General features: G+C 35.2%; 1 protein-coding gene across 1 annotated transcript; it reads left to right on the forward strand.

The window, feature by feature from the left end:
- Positions 1 to 4694: 4694 nt before the first annotated feature.
- Positions 4695 to 15358, forward strand: LOC133325840 (endochitinase). The gene is made up of 6 exons (XM_061534560.1): positions 4695 to 4704; positions 10081 to 10711; positions 12503 to 13118; positions 13293 to 13466; positions 14950 to 15120; positions 15183 to 15358. Exons 1-6 carry the CDS (start codon positions 4701 to 4703, stop codon positions 15333 to 15335), a joined length of 1749 nt encoding a protein of 582 aa, XP_061390544.1. The 5' UTR covers positions 4695 to 4700; the 3' UTR covers positions 15336 to 15358.
- The last annotated feature ends 6074 nt before the right edge of the window (positions 15359 to 21432 follow it).

Genomic DNA, 21432 nt, shown 5'->3' on the forward strand with positions numbered 1-21432 from the left:
TTGAAATAATTATTACAAATTATTTTTTTTTTTTTTTGAAATTTAGATATTCCCCCTCGATTTCCTCCTCCGCCGGTTACCGATCAAAGTTTTATAAACCCCTGGCAAGGCCAACCGCCAACAAATACTTGGATTCCATTTACTCCCGCCACTGGTAATCGAGATGTTATCTCTCAGATTCCAAATATTCCCAAAACAACACCCATGCCAATATATGTGCCAAGTATTACTGCATCCTCAACAGAACCGCCAACTAAGGCACCCACAAGAGCCCCACAAACATCAACCACAACGACGACAACGACCATTGGTCCTCTCGATATAGATTTACGTTCTGGTTTTAAGTAAATTATTTTTAAGTTATAAAATAAAATAAATATCCAACAGATTTGTGGAGTGTTTCCTTTGGTTCAGTTTCTTGAAAAAATACTACATATTTAATAATCACCTAATTTAGTTAAATGGGTAGTTATGTTTTGTTGCAGATAATGTGGAAATATTCCTTATCAGCAAAGTCAATGTAACTGAAATTGTAAGCATACTTGAGGGGAACCCCGGGGACCCCCCACCCCTCATTCACGGTTTAAAAAAATTGATTTTAAACTTTTATTTTGATTTAATTCGAATCTACACTAACTCAAGAATGTCTCTATGAAATTTCAAGTGGAAATCTCAACAACTCTTGAAGATATAAGCCGATTTATGGTGCTAGCATCAAGTGATCAAGTGAAGAGGTATTCTCCAAACAGCGTTTTTGCGAATGGCGGACACGATAACTCAAAATCTCATAATCCGTTCGATTCCAAATTTTGGGACGTTTCTCTGTGAGTGTATAGCTAACGTATTAACGTATTAAAAAGGATAAATCCAATCGGTCAAGGGCTTCCTTATTTTATAACTTGGTTTGTGGTAAAAATTAAGCGTTTAAAAAAAAAATATTGATTTTTGAGTGAAGTCAATACGAGAGCCAGAAATGCACCCTTTCTAACACCGTTGGAATTTTCGGATTCCGATGGTCCAGTGAGGAGTTATCATGCCCACCATCAAAAATAAGAACATTTCTTCAATCCCATAAAAAAAACAAAAAAATGTAAATTATTTTTCTTTTCCTTTAAATCTTCAAATATATATCGGCAAAGCTACAAACCTTAACAAGCTTTGGTATTGATTTACCATCCCATTGAAAATCCCTTTCCTTAAACGTGATAAAAACACCATGAAGCCATTTCTGTTGACCATAATGTACCGTTAGAAATAAAAGAAGAAGAAGTTTACAGTTATAAAATTAATTTTCGAAGTGACCCAGAAAACCCAAAGGTATTTTCGTGGTCCATGGACTCCAACTAAACAGAATTGATACATCAGAACCCCTGAATAATTTTTGTTGTTGTTTTGTAGCACAGTGTTATTAACAAAACACATATTTAATAAAAAACAGTAAGGAAAGTAGTAAAGTCGGACTTGGCCGACTATATGATACCCTTCACCACTGTTCGCTCTGTCGAAGGACATTGACATGAAATTTAACGGACGTAAATATGTGATCTTTATCTATATGTGAAGTGACTAACATAAATCCGTACATATATTCTGAAATCTTTGTTTAATTTAATTTCATGCGGGCAGATATAGAATCTATGTCTGCATCTGCACCAATTTCAACAAAACGCAATAACGTAATTGTAATCTCAATTTGGTACGCCACATTGTGCCACATTTCGTGTCAATCGGACAAACATAGGTGTTTGGTGCACCATTTGCCTAAAATCGTACGAAAATATATATGGTAGCTATATCTAAATCTAAACAGATTTCAACGAAGCTTGCCAGAGGCACATTGTACAAAATTGTGTGCCAATCGGACAAACTTTGGGTCTTTAGTGCGCTTTAGTGTCAAGTTTCGTAATAATCGGTTCAAATTTAGATGTAGCCCTATATATATTTCGTCCCATTTAATGTGAATGATGCAACAAAGTCCGAATCATCACACATCATTCTAGACTCAATTCAGTACGATATGCCAAATTTCGTGCAAATCGAAAGATATATAGGTACTTTGGTGTACCATTTACCTTAAATCGGACGAAAATATATATGGGAGCTACATCGAAATCTGAACCGATTTTCCCAATTTCAATAGGGTTAATCATTGGGCCAAATAAATGAGCTGTCCCAAATTTCATCCAATTCGAATCATAAATGCGATTTATGTTTACAATTTAACATGGCCAGACAGATGAACGGACATACATAAATCGGCCAAATTTTAGGCCGAATGCCACAAAATTTTGCACAACGTACTGAAGTTAGTGTAGTCTAATGTCTGCCAAGTTTTGTTGAAATCGGTTCAGATTTGGATATAGCTCCCATATATAGTTTTGCCCGATTTTAAATAATAGATGCACCAAACTCCTCCTCATGAATAATGTAATTGCGTTTTGTAGAAGTACAGACATAGCCCATATATATTTCCGACCGATTTCGTGTTAATTGGAGTCCAAATATTCAAGTGGTGCTGATTGATATTTGCTTTAAGGGAACCCCCCCATTCTCGATTTTAATTTTTCAAGATTTTCAATGGGCTGGTAAATCAATACCAATGCTTGTTAAGGTTAGTAACTTTGCACATATATATATATATATATATATATATTGAAGATTTAAAAGAGAAGAAAAATAATTTACAAAAACATTTTCTAATTGTTTTGTTGTTGTGTTTTAAAGAGAAGTCCGTATTTTTGATGGCGGACATGATAACTTCTCACTGGAACATCGGAATCCGAAAATTCCAACAGTGTTAGAAAAAGTACATGTCTGACTCTCGTATGAACTAGGATTATTGACTTCGCTCTAAAATAAGGAAGATCTTCACCGATTGGCTTTATCCTAGTTCATACGATAGCTATACACTCACAGAGAATCGTGCCCGCCATTCGCAAAAGAGAATAACGCGTTTAAAGTTTGAGAAGCCCTTTAACCATCACTTGATGCTGACACAATAAATCGGCTATATCTTCAAGAGTTCTTGAGATTTTCACTTGCAATTTTGTGGGGACATTCTTGAATTAGTGTAGATTCGAATTAAATAAAAAAATTGACCCGAGAATGGGGGGGCCTTAAATAGATTTACATAATTATTTCCCATTGTAACAAACGAATGACATGCTTATGGAATTAGATAAAGATCGCATATTTTAGTTTATCCAATGTCATGTTAATGGACCTTCATGTTAATGGTCCAATGTCCTATTAATGGTCCTTCTGCTAGGATGCATCTGTCCAACTATTCTACTTTCCTTACTGTTGTTTTTGTTAGATTTTAATAGGCTCGAATGGACATGCATATCTATATATACGTATATACATATATGAAGGGATTCTATACATATCCTCCAAAGTTACTATGGGTTTATCACGTTTCCTTTCGCATGTTACAAACATATGCCCTGTACCACACTGTGGTGAATGGTATACAAATTATAAACGTCGTTAAGTTCGGACGGATCTAACGGCCGAAATACTGAATTAAAGCCAATTCGGTTGAGAAGTGCCCCAGAAATAATCCTGAAAATAGGACCAACATTGATATTTTTATTAGGGAGACTTCTAACAATGATATATGAAATTAAACAACTTATTTGTTAAAAATATGTTCCAAAATACCGAAATTTTAATAAATATTGATTCGTTACAAATTACAGCCAATTAGGTTATGCGTTCAACATATTTTTAATATAAAATATTTAACAAATTTACAAAACTTTATATATTATGATTTTAACGGAAGGGCATGACAGCTATAAACGTTAAAATTTAAGTCAAAATTCCCCGTGTAGATTACAAAAAGTAGTAGTAAAGTAGTAGTAGTTCGTTATTTGGCTAAAAGTCCAAATATGCGGAGGTGCCAATATACACTAAACGTGGACCGATTTCAATAGCAAATATCCTAAGAGTTGTAGCTACGGCGAGTTTGCGCAAACTTTCATAATATCTATCATAAATATTTCAATTTCTATGGTGACTTCAAAAACCGACAGGCGGGCATTTTTAAATCTCACAATGATTATACATGTAAAACGATAAATATTTCCAAGTACTTGATACACACTCCACCTTATGTAGGAAGGTATGAACAACATTATTTACGGGGATAATAAATGTAATAGCAAGCTTACTTTACTCTATTCCTCATTACATTCCATCACACATCTAAAGGAAATGGGAAACAATTTAATTATTTGAAATCTGCTTTACGCACTATATTGTATGTTCTATAACTAATAACTAAACGATTAACTTGAACGTGTTTTCCTGAACATGCGAATATTAGCTAGTACTTACAATAGAATGAATAATGATAATCCCAACTTATATTCTTAAGTAGTCATTTCCAATAAAACATCACATTACATTGTAACAAAACAAATTCCCCCGAAAGGAGATGATATTGAATATCGTTTACGATATTTCGATATGTCCCAAACGTACACACGCCCGCACGCATACGCACTTCTACTGACCGTTGTACGTTCGTTTGTTTATTTGTTTTCTTTCTGGCATTGACTAGTCGCCAGAGAAGTTCCATAACGTTCGTATATAAGCCGGCGTTTTATAACACTTTCAAGTTATTTCAAATCAGACATTCGTGCAAAGAAGATCGTTATTTTTTGTGTAGTTTCGTTATCTGTTTTTAAGTCATAATGGGTAAGCGGAAAGAAATTTTTCATGTGAAGTGAATGAAAGAAAGTTGAGAACCCAAGAAAGAATGAATGGTGGAGTACGAAGGAAACCTTACAGAGAATATATTATTCCATAAATGTGGCCGCAGAGAAATTGTTTGTGTTGTTGTACAAAAAATAATGATAATAATAATGAAAAAATAATTGAATCATGTGAATAAAGCCAAACAATTTTTTTATGAAACTATAAAAATGTTACCGCTAACGAATCTCACACTCACAGAGAGACATTGGTGTTAATGAACTTGAGCCGATTCATGCAATGGCCGATTGAGTGATGATGCATCCACCTGCATATACCCACCCATCCAACTAACCGACCATCCAGTCATCCACCCATCCATCCATGGGAGTTTAAAAACAACAAAGAAAAACTGTTGCAATCATAACTCTTTCGCTTGACAATCACCAAACAGAGGAATCACTGACAATGGCATTCCATTGTCGTGTTCCAGAAACAGAACAACTTCAAGAAGTGTTTAATAAATAACTGAAGAGAAAAAAGAAAGAAGAAGAATATTTTCTGATTGTTGTTAACCGCAACAACAGAGTAATGAAGAAAAAAACAGAAAAAAATATTCAATAACGTTTTTAAAATTTTAAATAAACTTTTGGATCGCCAAAAAATGGATTTTTGTTTTTTTGTGGTGTTATCGTGCCGAGCGTGTGTCCAATTATGTATTCTATTGGCGTATTTTGAAATAATTATTTGTTGTTGTATTTCGATAATGTTGTTTTTGTGTACATTTCGATTGTAAAGTGGTACTGGTGGGGGTGGTTGCGTTGATGGCAGGTCGGTCCCAATCAATTGCTTGATTCCTTTCCGCTTTTGGCAACGTCAAAGACATTTTGTTGATAGCGATGGATGTCCAAGGAATAAACACGTAATCAAATGACAAAAAAACTATATAAATATTGTGCAGTTAATTGAACCTGTTGTGTTAAAATATTTGTAATGCCTAATTAATGTTTCGGTTTTGTTGATAAAAAAGAAAAAAAAAAATATTTATGTTGACTTGATGCCAATTTGTGTACATTTCGAGTTCATTAACAGATATAAATTTCAATATTAATCTACCAAGCGAAATCTATGAACAATCTAAAAAAATTCAAATTTTAAAATCAGTCATTGAGATTATGGGGTGTTTGTGGAGAAAATTATATAAAATTGTTTTTTTGTCGCCACTTAGACTGTGAAGTCAAGTAATGAAATCGGTCGAAAAGTAAATGTTGGAGCAATGTATAAATCTAAACCTATTTAAAACAAAATTTCTAAAGTTCGTGTCAATTGGACAGGCATATTTTGTGCACCATAACGAACATGTATATCTAACTATACTTTATGTACAAAAATAACTAAATCGTACTATAATTTGTACAATTTTGATTTGAGTAAAACGATAGAGCTGGAACATTGAAGTTCGGAAATAAGGTTACTTTTTGAGTGTAGGATTGGGGTATGGATGTAGTTTTGGAAATTCATACTTATGGATACTAAATTGGTGGATATGTTGGAAGTTTTGGAAATTCGTACTGTTATGTACTAAATTTGGTACCATATTTGGGTGAACCGATAGAGCTGGAATACTGAATTTTAGAAATAGGGTTACTGTTGGAGTTTGGGTGAACCAATAGAGGTAGGATCCTGAAATTTAGAGTTAGGATCATTGTTGGGGGTAGGATTGGGGTTATGTAGGAAGGTACCAAATTTGAATTTGAGTGAACCGATAGAGCTGGTTTTGATAATTCGTACATATGAATACTAAATGTTACTAAATTTGCTACAATTTGAATTTTGGGAGAATCGATAGAGCTACAATTTTCAGTTAGAATTCCAGAAATTTGGTGTTAGGATTCCTGATGGGGAATAGGATTGGGATATGTAGGTAATTTTGGAAATTTGTATGAAAAGTACTAAATTTGATACAAAGTTCATTTTAGTGAACCGATAGAGCTGGAACACTAAATATTTGGAATTAAGTTTTTGCCAAATAGTCAGGCTGAATCCCAGTTTGTTGTTTTTATAAAAAAACAACTATTTATTAGTGGGGAATGTATGGCATTGTTTGCCGAGGGGTAAGGCAGGGAAGACTATAGTTTCGGATCACGCCACTGATCCTCATCAGTTCCCTTAGTTTTTTGTTGGAATATCCCAATATCTGGGGAGAATATCCCAACAAAAAACTAAGGGAACTGATGAGGATCAGTGGCGAGATCCGAAACTATAGTCTTCCCTGCCTTACCCCTCGGCAAACAATGCCATACATTCCCCACTAATAAATAGTTGTTTTTTATAAAAACAACAAACTGGGATTCAGCCTGACTATTTTGCAAAAACAAAATACAAATATGGTATCCCAAATAAACCGCCAACACTACTGAAGTTGTAGACGCAGGCACGGTTAAACTGTTTGGTTTGTTGCTGTACACTAGCAACACCAACAAAGTCGTTGTGTGCATTTGTCGCGATGTGACAACACACAACAGTGGGAAAGGTGTGGTGTTGTTTGTAAATGCCTTGTTAACCTCGAAGTGAGGCTCCAGCGAAATTCTCATGAAGTTTATGTCGTTGGTCAGCTAAGTACTTCGCTTTGTTACAAGAGACATTTGGGTATGAAAGGTTTTTTGTATAGAAGCAATAGCTTCTGGGGAGAATATCCCAACAAAAAACTAAGGGAACTGATGAGGATCAGTGGCGTGATCCGAAACTATAGTCTTCCCTGCCTTACCCCTCGGCAAACAATGCCATACATTCCCCACTAATAAATAGTTGTTTTTTATAAAAACAACAAACTGGGATTCAGCCTGACTATTTTGCAAAAACAAAATACAAATGGTATCCCAAATAAACCGCCAACACTACTGATATTTGGAATTAATATTACTGTTGGAGTGTGGAATTGAAGTATGCAAATAATTTTGGAAATTCGCACTTATGTGCACTAAATAGTAGTAAATTTGATTTTAGGGTTAACCGATAAGTCTGGAATCCTGAAATCCTGATGTAGGTAGTAATGGAAATTTGCACTTATCTGTACGAAATGATACTGAAATTGATACAATTTGGATTTAGCTGATCTAATAGAGCTGAAAAGTACTAAAAATACTTTTTAAGTACATTTAGTACTGTTCAAGTGTAGGATTGGGGAATGGGTGCACTTTGAAAATTTGTTCTTATGGGTACAAATTAGAGCTAAAAACTGATATTTGGAATTAAGATTGGGGTATGTGGGAAGATTTGGAACTTCGTATTTATGATCGTTAAGGTACATAGTTATGGAAATTTATATTAATGCGTACTAACTGGTACTAAATTTGGTTTGTGTGAACCTATATTTGAATTTTTTTTTGGCAATAACTATATTATTACGTAGAACGTAACTATATGCATAAGTCCCAAATGTCAACATTAAAATATTAGGTTATACAGTGTTTAGTTCAAATTTTCAGTAAAAGTTTGACCATTTTGTGGGAGAGGTAATAGACCGATATCCTCCATCTTCGAACTTGATCTAAGTTTGGGAAAAATATTTTCGATATGCAAAGTTTTAATAAAATCGGTTACTCCTTTCGAGATTTATCGTGCGCACCAGCCGGTCAGAGGCACAGACGGACGGATGGACATCGATTCCAAATTGTCTGAAACGGATATGGCCCAAAAAACATGACGTCTTAAACCAATATTTCGATGAGGCACATTTTTGCCGCAGCAAAGTGTATATAACCTCATTAGCCATAAGACTGAGGGTATAAAAATGATCAATATTGGGACAAGCTTAGTTTGTTATTCGGTTATTGATAGTACTCGTAGTTAACTATTTTGTTTTCAATGGGTGTTAAATGTTCCTACTAAAATTTGTGAATATTGCTTTGCTTTTTGGCAGCAATTTACCTCCTTATAAATGTCCCAATCGATTTTAGATGGATTAAATGTCCATCATTACTTGTTATAGACAAATTCTTTCATTTTTGCATTCTAATAAAATTTTCACAATAATCTATGTTTTTTCGGTTCTAAAAAGTAGAAGAATATAGAAACTGATCTTTAAAAAAACACACACACATATTAAAAATGCGATTCTTTCGTATGGGCTCTTTAACAACATGTATGGCCTCTGACATATATGATTTTCTTTGCATATGTCTCCAATTACGAAATATTTATGATGTCATATTTTTTGGTCGAAATCCATAAAATAAAAGCATTTTTTGAAATAAAATATTTATATTTAATTTCGAAATTTATTATATTTTTATGTTCACGCCCTTGTCAACTAACATAAATACGTACATATGTACTTGCATTTGTATTTATACAAAAAATCGTATATATACATATAGTAATTAAAATGGTGTGACAAAATGCAAGCAAATAATTTATACATACCCACATACTGACATATATATCCGTATATCCTATATTCGTGTTATAATTTGTCGTGAATTTGTAAAAGAATAATATATAGTATGTAGATATTTTGGCGACAAACAAATGAAATATAAGTTAAACCTATTTTCCTAGGCTATTTTGCAAATTAATTATTTCGATTATTACGAAAAACAATGAAATAAAATTTAATTATTATATGTTTATGTTTGTCTTTGTGTGTGTAAGGCTTGGTAATCTATGGCATTTTCAATTTCGTTTAGCAGCAATTTATTAGCATAAATGCCCATAATAAAAACGGGAAACAATGTCGAAATACTATCAACAGCAAAGGTTGCAAAATGTTTATTGAATGTTTCAATAAATCATTTAAAATGTGCTTTGGACATTGCCCAATTTATTGTAAGAAATAATTTTTATATTCTCCTTCGAAAATGTTTATGAAAAACGGAAGCTAATATAAATCATTAAAATTTAGCGCCATGTTTTGTTGGTCCAATTGAAAAAAATTATTTAAAAAATTATAAAAATCCCCGGCTTGCTGGTCTTTTGAAAAAATTTTAAAATCCAAGCCTTGTTGGTCCTTTGAGAAAATATTCTTAAAAAAAAAATCCGCGCCTTCTTTGCAAAAATATCCTTTAAAAAATCCACGCCTTGTTGGTCCTTTGAAAAAATATTCTTTAAAAAAAATCCGCGACTTGTTGGTCCTTTGCCAAAATATTATTTAAAAAATCTACGCCTTGTTGATCCTTTGAAAAAATATTCTTAAAAAAATCTACGCCTTGTTGATCCTTTGAAAAAATATTCTTTAAAAATCCACGCCTTTATTACTCCTAAAAAAATATTCTCTAAAAATCTATGCCTTGTTTGTCCTATAGAAAAAGTATCCTTCAAAAGTAATCTCTCAAAAATTCACTCTTACATGAAGTCGTTTTTGTTATTTTTTCTTTCCAGCCAAAAGCCTTCTCGTAACACTCCTCGTATTGGTGGGAGTTGCACTGTCCTCGCGAACGACAGTGGAAGCCACCGAACAACCAGCTCGCATTGTTTGCTATTTCAGCAACTGGGCTGTTTATCGACCAGGCTTGGGACGTTATGGCATCGAAGATATTCCCGCTGAGATGTGCACCCATTTGGTGTACTCGTTTATTGGTGTTGATGACAAATCATGGGAGGTGTTGGTCATCGACCCGGAGATCGATGTTGATCAAAATGGTTTCCGTAATTTCACCCAGCTGCGTAATACTCATCCCAATTTGAAGTTGCAGATTGCTGTCGGCGGATGGGCTGAGGGAGGTTCCAAATATTCACGAATGGTAGCGGTACGTGAAAATCGTCTTCGATTCATACGTAGCGTTGTGAATTTTATGAAGAAATATGATTTCGATGGTTTCGATTTGGATTGGGAATATCCTGGTGCCACCGATCGTGGTGGTAGCTACAGTGATAAGGATAAATTTTTGTATTTTGTACAAGAATTGCGTAGAGCATTCGATCGTGAGGGCAGAGGTTGGGAAATAACAATGGCAGTGCCGGTGGCGAAATTCCGTTTGCAGGAAGGTTATCATGTTCCGGAGTTGTGCGAGTAAGTTGACTGCTTGAAAATATCCACTTTGAAATATTCATATTTATACCCTACACAACTATGTTGTCAGGGTATTATAGCTTTGTGCAGCCCCAAAAGTTTGTAACGCCGCGAAATATTGGTCCTAGACCCACCTTTAAGTATACCGATCGTCATATCTCGACTAGCTGAATCGATCTAGACATGTGTGTCCGTCCGTCCGTCCGTCTGTCCATTATAATTTGTAAACACGATACAGGCCACAGTTATGGACCAAACTTCACGAAATTTTGCATGTAGGATGGGTTCTGGCCAATGAAGACCCCTATTGTTTTTGATAAAGATCAGTTAATATTTAGGGGATGAAATGGACCAAATACTAAATTTTTGTCGGTTTTTCTGGTCGCTCCAGAGGCCGAAATTATGGCGCGAACATCGCGAAATTTTACATGGAGAAGGGGATCGGGCCAAAGAATAAGCATGCCTGTTTTGGTAAGGATCGGTCAATATTTAGCGGGTCAAATGGACCCCGACTTTTGTGTGAAAAATTACAAATTTTGTATTCTATCGCTTATATATTTGCCCCTGAAGGACAAAGACCCGAGAAGCTGATTGTATATCCAAGAGGAGTGGTTGACCTTTAAATTGATACCAATTATATGGCCGTACGTACTCAGATGTGGGATTTACACTTAAATATTAACAGGTGCTTACGTACTGAGATATTATTTAGTAACCCATTACCACACAATAGGGCGGAAATATGGCACTGGTCGCTCTGAAATTTTCCAGTTGTGGTCAAGGACAACGCCTAGTATTTTCGGGGATGATCAGATATTAATTTTGGGATCTATTGGACCGAAGACTTAGTTTTTTGTGCTTTTTATACCCTACACAACTATGTTGTCAGGGTATTATAGCTTTGTGCAGCCCCAAAATTTGTAACACCGCGAAATATTGGTCCTAGTCCCACCTTTAAGTATACCGATCGTCATATCTCGACTAGCTGAGTCGATCTAGACATGTGTGTCCGTCCGTCCGTCTGTCCATTGTAATTTGTAAACACGATACAGGCCACAGTTATGGACCAATCTTCACGAAATTTTGCATGTAGGATGGGTTCTGGCCAATGAAGACCCCTATTGTTTTTGGGAAAGATCGGTTAATATTTAGGGGATGAAATGGACCAAATACTAAATTTTTGTCGGTTTTTCTGGTCGCTCCAGAGGCCGCAATAATGGCCCGAACATCGTGAAATGTAGCATGGAGACGGGGATCGGGCCAAAGAATAAGCATGCCTGTTTTGATAAAAATCGGTCAATATTTAGCGGGTCAAATGAACCCTGACTTTTGTGTGAAAAATGACAAAATTTGTATTCTATAGCGTATATATTTACTCCTAAAGGACATAGACCCAAGAAGTTGATAGTATATCCAAGAGGAGTGGTTCACCTTTAAACTGATACCAATTATATGGTCGTATGTACTCGGATGTGGGATATTATTTAGTAACATATTACCACAATAGAGGAGGGAAATATAGCGCTCATCGCTTTGAAATTTTCCTTGAGAATCCAGGTATGGTCAAGACAACAGAATATTGAGATATTCGGAAAATATGTATTTGTAAGGAAGATGTGCTGTTAATCTGTAATCGGTCAAGAGGGTGCAAAAATCACGAAATATTGATCAGGCTCGAAATAAACATACGCAAAAGTTAGAGTTCCGTGGTAGTTGTGTAGGGTATAATATGGTCGGCCCCGTCCGACTATACTGCTCCGCTCACTGGTTTTTTGTTGTGGTTTTTTGCAGAGCCTTGGATGCCATCCATGCCATGACCTATGATTTACGTGGCAACTGGGCCGGTTTTGCTGATGTCCACAGCCCCTTGTACAAACGCAAACACGATCAATATGCCTATGAGAAACTAAATGTCAACGATGGTCTGGCCTTGTGGGAAGAAATGGGTTGCCCCGCCAATAAATTGGTGGTCGGTATTCCCTTCTATGGCCGCACATTTACCTTAAGTGCCTCAAACAAAAACTACAATATGGGTACCTACATCAATAAGGAAGCTGGTGGTGGTGCTCCAGGTCCCTTCACCAATGCCAGTGGTTTCTTGGCCTACTATGAAATCTGTACGGAGGTGAAGGACAAAGCCAATGGCTGGACTGTTGAATGGGACAAGGATGGTATGGTACCCTACACCTACCGCGACACCCAATGGGTTGGCTATGAAAACGAAGCTTCGGTACAAATCAAAATGGATTGGATCAAACAGAAGGGTTATGCCGGTGCCATGACATGGGCCATTGATATGGACGATTTTCATGGTTTGTGTGGTCGTCCCAATGGTTTGATGCATATTCTATATGAGAATATGAGAAATTATCGTGTGCCGGAACCAACACGAGAAACAACGCCTAGGGTAAGTTGTCACATATTATGTGTCGCAAGATGTGAGCAGGTGCCAAATGAATTTAGATTTTTTCTTTTCATTGTTGGTTGTCTGCGATTTTTATTTATAATTTTTTTGATTTGCTTTGGTTCTTGTTTTCATTTTCTTTATTGTGTGTTTTTATCTTTGCGGTCTGTCCTACAGCCTGAATGGGCCAAACCACCAGCAACGCCACCAAATCCCGATGAGGGCAGTCTAACAGTGCCAGAAGCAACAACAACCCGACGACCAAAACCCGTCACAACAAAAAGACCCGCAACAATGGCACCAGCGCCAACAGCACCAACCAAACCACCAACAACAACATCGCCAACCAAGGTAAGAGACCCCGAAACAAAAAAAGAAAATGTGATTTCAAATCACACGAGTGAAATTCTCAAATATTGAGCAATAGTTCGATCGGATGGTCTGAATATATTTAAATATTTAGGTATACGTATTGCCGAACATTTTTAGCACGTGAAACGATTTCGTCGGAACTTTAAACACATATGGACCTCTAAAAAAATATTTTTTAAAAAGTCCTAGCCTTATTGGACCTCTAAAAAAATACTCTTTAAAATATCCAAGCCTTATTGGACCTCTAAAAAAATATTCTTCAAAAAGTCCAAGCCTTATAGGACCTCTAAAAAATATTCCTTAAAAAATCCACGCCTTAATGGACCTCTAAAAAATATTCCTTAAAAAATCCACGCCTTAATGTACCTCTAAAAAATATTTCTTAAAAAATCCACGCCTTAATGGACCTCTAAAAATACTCCTTAAAAAATCCACGCCTTAATGGACCTCTAAAAAATATTTCTTAAAAAATCCACGCCTTAATGGACCTGTAAAAAATATTCCTTCAAAAATCCTCGCCTTAATGAACCTGTAAAAAATATTCCTTAAAAATCCACGCCTTAATGGACCTCTAAAAAATATTCCTTAAAAAATCCACGCCTTAATGGACCTCTAAAAAATATTCTTTAAAAAGTCCAAGCCTTATTGGACCTCTAAAAAATATTCTTCATATCCACGATATATTTTTATACCCTTCACCACACTGTGGTAAAGGGTATAATGTATTTGTGCATATGTTTGTAACAGGCAAAAGGAAACGAGATAGAATCACTTTCTGAGTCGATTTACGCATGTCCGTCTGTCCGTCCGTCCATGTATTTTTGTGAACAAAGTACAGGTCGTATTTAAGATCCGAGTTGGATGAAATTTGGCATAGGTCACTTATTTGGTCCAAGGACGAGCCCTATCGAAATTGGGAAAAATCGGTTCAGATTTAGATATACCTCCCATATACATTTTCGTCCGATTTAATGTAAATGGTGCAACAAAGTCCCTATATATCGCTCGATTTGCACGATATTTGGCACAGCGTAATGAATTAGGTCTAGAATGATGTGTGTTAAGTTTCCTGAAAATAGGTTCAGATTTAGATATAGCTCCCATATATATTTTCGTCTGATTTAATGTAAATGGTGCAACAAAGTCCCTATATATCGCTCGATTTGCACGATATTTGGCACAGCGTAATGAATTAGGCCTAAAATGATGTATGTTAAATTTCCTGAAAATCGGTTCAGATTTAGATATAGCTTCTATATCTGACCAAATGAAAAATTTAGTATCGGCTGCAGAATGACATGTTTATGCATCCAATTTTATTTTACTGGTCCTTTCAAAATGCGATGTCTATTACGATTCATCTGTTCAATATACCCAAAGTGGGATATCATATCGTCCACCCCGTCCGACTTTACTACTTTCCTTACTGGTTTTAATCATATATGTATTTTTAATATTTCAGAAACCCATGAAAGCCACCAAGAAACCATTAACCACCACAACTGGTGCCCCAGTCCCATGGAAACCTGATCCAATGGAACCAGAAATAACAGTTCAGGGAAATACAAACACGGATTTAAGTCATATCGATTGTAGTCACAAAGATTTTGTACCACATGAAGACTGCAGAAAGGTAAGACACAATTTTTTAATTTAAAATCGAACTTATTTCGAATATCAAATGTCTTATTTCAGTATTATCGTTGCGTGCACGGTATGCCTGTTGAATTCGAATGCAAAGAAGGCACCGCCTTCCATACCATCTCAAATGTTTGCGATTGGATTGAGAACAGTGATCGGTACTATTGTACCCAAATGAAGGGCAAAAAATCTGGCAATGATGCCTAAGGCCTAACATCGAAGCAGTGTTGATGGTGTAAATTGTCACAGATTTTTTATAGACACATTTCTCATGTGTGTGTACACACACACACTCACACCATTCGACTTTGTATTGCATTTGTGTACTGGTATTCATTAGGTTTAATTAAAAAGGAAAAACTATTAATTTAAAATAAATTACATTTTAAGATACGTACATATATATTTTTTAATATAGCATTTCGAAATTTAAGAAAATAAATCAAATCTCTATAAGATAAAAACAAATTGTATTTTTTTGTTTTTTTCGCGTGTGTGCGTATTATTTATGATATGCAAAATAAGTATACGCCATTATAAAGGAGTGTCTTGGTATTTAAAATTGTTTGTGAAAATAAAATTTGAAAAATAATAAAAATTCTAATATAATATTATATATATGTATATATATTTAAATTTTCCTTAAAATACAAATTTCACCACAATAAAAATTGTATTTGACTTTTCTTTTTGAAATTTTTAGTATCCAAATAACCTTAAAATTTGGTTAATATTTTTATATGGATTCTCATCTCTTTGTTGTTTAGTTTTTTTTTCTATTAAAAACTATTAAGGTATTGATATAGAAATTCATCACATTCTTTTGTTTAATCCCTTTTCAAGAAATAGGAATTTATGTATGTATTTGCCATATCAAAAATGAAAATTTCTCGATAAACATTTTTAAAATTCAACGAAGCATTGAGAAAATGTCAGACAATCAGAAAAAATCAAGGCTGTTTTCTGATCTGTGGTATACAAAAAAGAACATCATATTTATAGAAGACATTTTTCAATGTTAACTAATGTATAGGGATTTTTAGTTGAAGAACTAAGGTAAAGAACTAGGGCGGTATGATAATGAATAGGAAACTGTATGGAATGCAATAAGAAACAAAATAATGAAATCATTTATATCTATGATGATGGTGCCAGTGTCAGAGCTATCAATCGTCACGACATTTTGCAAGTAGGATGAATGCTGGCAAAAGAAGGTCCCTATTGGTAATGATCGGTTCATATGAACCAAAAACGTTATTTTTGTCTGTTTCTATGGTCCCTCTAGAGGCTACAATTATGACCCGAACATCACGGAATTTTACACAGAGAAAGGGGTCTGACCATGGAATAAGCATACTTGTTTTGATAAATATCGGTTGATATTCGACCCAGACTTTTGTGTTAACTATTATATAACCTGTATTATACGGCGTATATGTTTACCCCTGAAGAACATAGATCTGAGAAGTTGCAAGCATATCAAAGAGGAGTGGGTTATCTTTAAATTATATTGTTGTGTGTACTTAGATTTGGGAGATTTACTTAAATACTTACAGGTGTCTACATATTCTGATATAGTTTAGTATTACCATTACAACACTAAAGGACAGGAATGTAGTGCTGATGGCTATGAAATTTTACATAAGGTTTCGGTTATGGTCAAGGACGACGTCTATAATAATTATTAATGATTAGATGATATTTCGGTGATAAAATGTACAGACATTTTTATTTTTTAAGGTTTTCTTGTCGCTCTAGATCCCACAAAAATAAGTCGAACGTCAACTAATTCGAATGATTGTCATTACAATGAATAGTCGTAAAAATTGAAATTGACATGATTCTCATTACAATGAATAGTCGTTGACAAATGAACAAAACTTTTTTGTGCAAAATAAATAGAATTTCCGTAAAAATATGATTCGGAAAATATACATCATAGGAACTGTTGTCCTCTAAACAGTCAAGAGAGTTCAAATATCACGAAATATTACCCAGGCTCGCAGTATAAACATTCATTTTACACCCTTAATAATAAGGCTATATACAGCCTGTCTGGATGGAGTGCACAATACATTGCGTCCAAACTTTCCACATCATAATATTTCTTCCAGTCCTTCCCGATTCGATTTTTATACGCTCCACCATAGTATGGAGGGTATATTAATTTTGTCATTCCGTTTGTAACTCATCGAAATATTCATTTCCGACCCTATAAAGTATATATATTCTTGATCAGGGTAAAATTCTAAGACGATCTAGCCATGTCCGTCCGTCCGTCCGTCTGTTGTAATCACGCTATCTTCTGAAGGAATTGAGATAGGGTGCTGAAATTTTGCATAGGGTTGTCTTTTGTCTGCAGGCAGGTCAAGTTCGAAGATGGGATATATCGGTCCACGTTTAGGCATAGCTCCCATATAAGGTTACCCGCCAAATTTCGGTATTTTGGGGCTCTTGAGCGCGTTTTTCAGCCGAATTCGCTGAAATTTGGTACCTTGGGTTATTATTGGATACTAAATGTCTCCACAAAAAATTATAAGTATAGGTCCATATTTTCTGGTCGCCCCCATATAACGGTACCTCCTAATTTTCAGTATTTTGGGGGTTTTGGTCGTATTTTCCCACCGAATTGGCTGTAATTTATTATTTTAAGTTCTTAATAGGTACCAAATCTCTCAACAAAAAAATTATTAATATAGGTCTATTTTTTCGGATAGCCCCCATATAAGGATACCCCCAAATTTTCGGTATTTTGGGGTTCTTGAGCGCGTTTTTCAACCGAATTTGCTGTAATTTGGTATTTTGTAGTCGTATATGGTAACAAATCTCTCTACCAAAAATTATTAATATTCGCCCCCCTTTTTGGGGTAGTCCCCATATAACCCCCTTTTTTATATTAAAATAGTTATCTGATTTGTTCCGTTTTGAGTTTGGTTTTAAGACTCTATTTATAACCATTTCACCTGCGGAGGATAGCGAGATAAAAAATTAGAACGTAAGGTTCGATAATGAACTATAGCCGCACTTAGACCTAGCCCCTGTGTTGAATTTTCAGAAGGAGTGGACCGATATTCCCAAATCTTCGAATTTGAATTATCAATTAAAATTTTCTGAAATCTGTATTGTGGTTAACATTATGGTTTACATAATCCGTTTTTAGACATGTCGGTATAGGTCCACTTTTTGGTATGTTCCCTATATTTTCATTTCTAGTACCTTTCAGTATATCTATGGTGGAGGGTATCCAAAGTTCGGCCCGGCCGATTTTTCACTTGTTTCGATTTTTTTAGAACTTCGAAAAAAACTCGGAACAATTTGTTAGCTAGGAAGTCACATTACCAGGTAGGTGGCAATGCCCTATCTTGTAACAATTACACCATGGCTCGATCCATATGTAGGTCGGGTGTATACATTTTACTACGGTAAAAATGTTTCCCATCGAACTATTGGTTTTAGACCCCATGACCAAATCCGTCTTAGACAATTTGGAATTAATTTACAAATGTCCGAACGTCTGCCTGTCAGGCTGGTGCGCACTATACCTTTGCGAAGGAAGTAATCGATTTCATTCAAACTTTGCAATATCCTAATATTTATTCCAAACTTAAATAAAATTCGAAAATGGGACTTCTCCTCCTTCGGGTACCTCCTCAACAAAATATTGCCAAATGTTGCTGAAAATAAATTTTTAATAACACGCGAACAACAACATCATATATTCAGGAATATAATGTTGAAAGATGGGTCATATCGGTCCACTCATTCTAGTACGTCCTCCACAAAGGGTCAAAAATTTGAAAATTTATATATCTCATACGAAGCGAACGGAATATTAAACTTTGCATTGTGTACAAAAATGGGACACGTCCCATTGTCAATACGATTTCCTACGAATTCATAACACACTTTTACCAAACCTAGATCAAAACCGAATATGAGGTACATCGGTTCACTTTTTTTGGTACTTTCCCCACAAAGGGTCAAAATGTTAAAAACTGTAAATTTAATTTGAAGCTAGTGGAGTAACAGATTTGATCCATTGGTTGCACATTGTCATATTTTACCAAACCTACGGCGATGTGGTCAATGGGGGCAACATCTACTGGTACCTCCCCACTGATGGTCAAGTCTTTGATAAAAACATATTTAAAAAAAACATACATATGAAGCGAATTGTGTGTATTTTCGTAGACAGCCGTAAACCCTAGGCTGATTTTATATGTCTATCGGCAACACCAACTGACACTTTTTTAAGGTCTGCCATCCAATGAGAACTCAAAATAACAAATTAAAACCAGTAAGGAAAGTAGTAAAGTCGGACGGGCCGACTATATGATACCCTTCACCACTATGGGTATATTAAACAGATGCATCCTCACAGACCTCGGATTATTATTATGACATTGGATGAACTAAAATATGTGACGACTTAGATCAATCCATATACATGTAATTCGTTTGTTACAATGGGACAAAAGTAGTAAATCGATTTCAAAACGAGAATATGTATGTGAGCTATATCCAAATCTGAACCGATTTCCACGAAACTTGGCAGACATGACTCCAGACCCCATTCAGAACGATGTGCCAAATTTCGTGCAAATCGAAAGATATATAGGGTCATGGATGCAACATTTAGATTAAATCGGACGAAAATATATATGGGAGCTATACCTAAATCTGAACAGATTTTCACGAAACTAAGCAGACATTATTCTACACTCAATTCAGTACGATATGCCAAATTTCGTGCAAATCGAAATATATATAGGGACTTTAGTGCACCATTTACCTTAAATCGGACGAAAATATATATGAGAGCTATATCTAAATCTGAACCGATTTTCAGGAAACTTAGCACACATTATTCTTGGCTTATTTCAGTAAGCTATACCAAATTACGTGCAAATCGAAAGATATTTAGGGACTTTGTTGCACCATTTACCTTAAATCGGGCGAAAATATATATAGGAGCTATATCTAAATCTGAACCGATTTTCACGAAACTCAGCACACATCATTCTAGGCTTAATTTAGTACGATGTACCAAATTTCGTGCAAATCGAAAGATATTTAGGGACTTTGGTACACCATTTACCTTAAATCGGACGAAAATATATATGGGAGCTATACCTAAATCTGAACTGATTTTCACGAAACTTAGCACACACCATTCTAGACCTAATTCATTAAGCTGTGCCAAATTTCGTGCAAATCGAGAGATATATAGGGACTTCGGGGGACCATTTACATTAAATCGGACGAAAATATATATGGGAGCTATATCTAAATCTGAACCGATTTTTCCCAATTTCAATAGGGTTCGTCATTGGGCCAAATAAGTGACCTATGCTAAATTTCATCCAAATCGGATCATAAATGCGACCTGTACTTTGTTCACAAAAATACATGGACGGACAGACGAGAGACGGACGGACGGACAGACAGACGGACATGCGTAAATCGACTCAGAAAGTGATTCTATCCATATTCTCAAAAGGAACCATGTGTCTATCTCGTTTCCTTTTGCCTGTTACAAACATATGCACAAAGACATAATACCCTGTACCACAGTGTGGTAAAGGGTATAAAAACTGGAAAACATCTCCTGATCATAGGCCGATAGTGGCAATTTAAAGTATGATGGGGGTAATAACAAAAATTCGATCAATACTGATCAATTATATTGAAATCTATAACTAAAAAATTACAATTTCACAATATAATTTACCAAAACTCCAAAAAAAGTAATTAATAAATTATGAGGACTACTGTATAAATTTGACCAATAGGGATCAAATTAAAGTCAATTTGGTTGAAAACGTGCCCAAAATTCCTAAAATCTTGAATATCACATTTTTAATACCTCAGCCTATGACATATCGCATGTAGTATACAGTAATCCTAATTTTTGTGGGGGAGGTTGGTATAAATATTAAGGTCTGTATGATTTAAATCACACCGGATTTACATATCGGTTTATATTCTGAATGTGGATGCTCTATATTTCTGTATTTCATATGACATTTAAAAATTCTACCTTCTGTGGGGGAGATACTCAAAGGAGTGGTTACCTTAAATATTAATAGTTCTGCCGTGATAGACGGTCATGAATAAATTAACATAGAATTTTACCTTTGAACAAGCATATTTGGAATACCCGGTGAATATTTCGAGGTCCCATAATCGAAGTGATGCCTCCCCACAAAAATCTCAACATTTTCTCTCAGAGCTCATGCAGAATACCTCGCAACTACAATTCAACTACGTCAACACAATTCTTTCAAATTACATTTTATTTCGC

This window comes from Musca vetustissima, unplaced genomic scaffold (assembly GCF_032173495.1).
Source record: "Musca vetustissima isolate MV318-11 ecotype Yass unplaced genomic scaffold, APGP_CSIRO_Mvet_v1 utg5221, whole genome shotgun sequence".
Classification (NCBI taxonomy): domain Eukaryota; kingdom Metazoa; phylum Arthropoda; class Insecta; order Diptera; family Muscidae; genus Musca; species Musca vetustissima.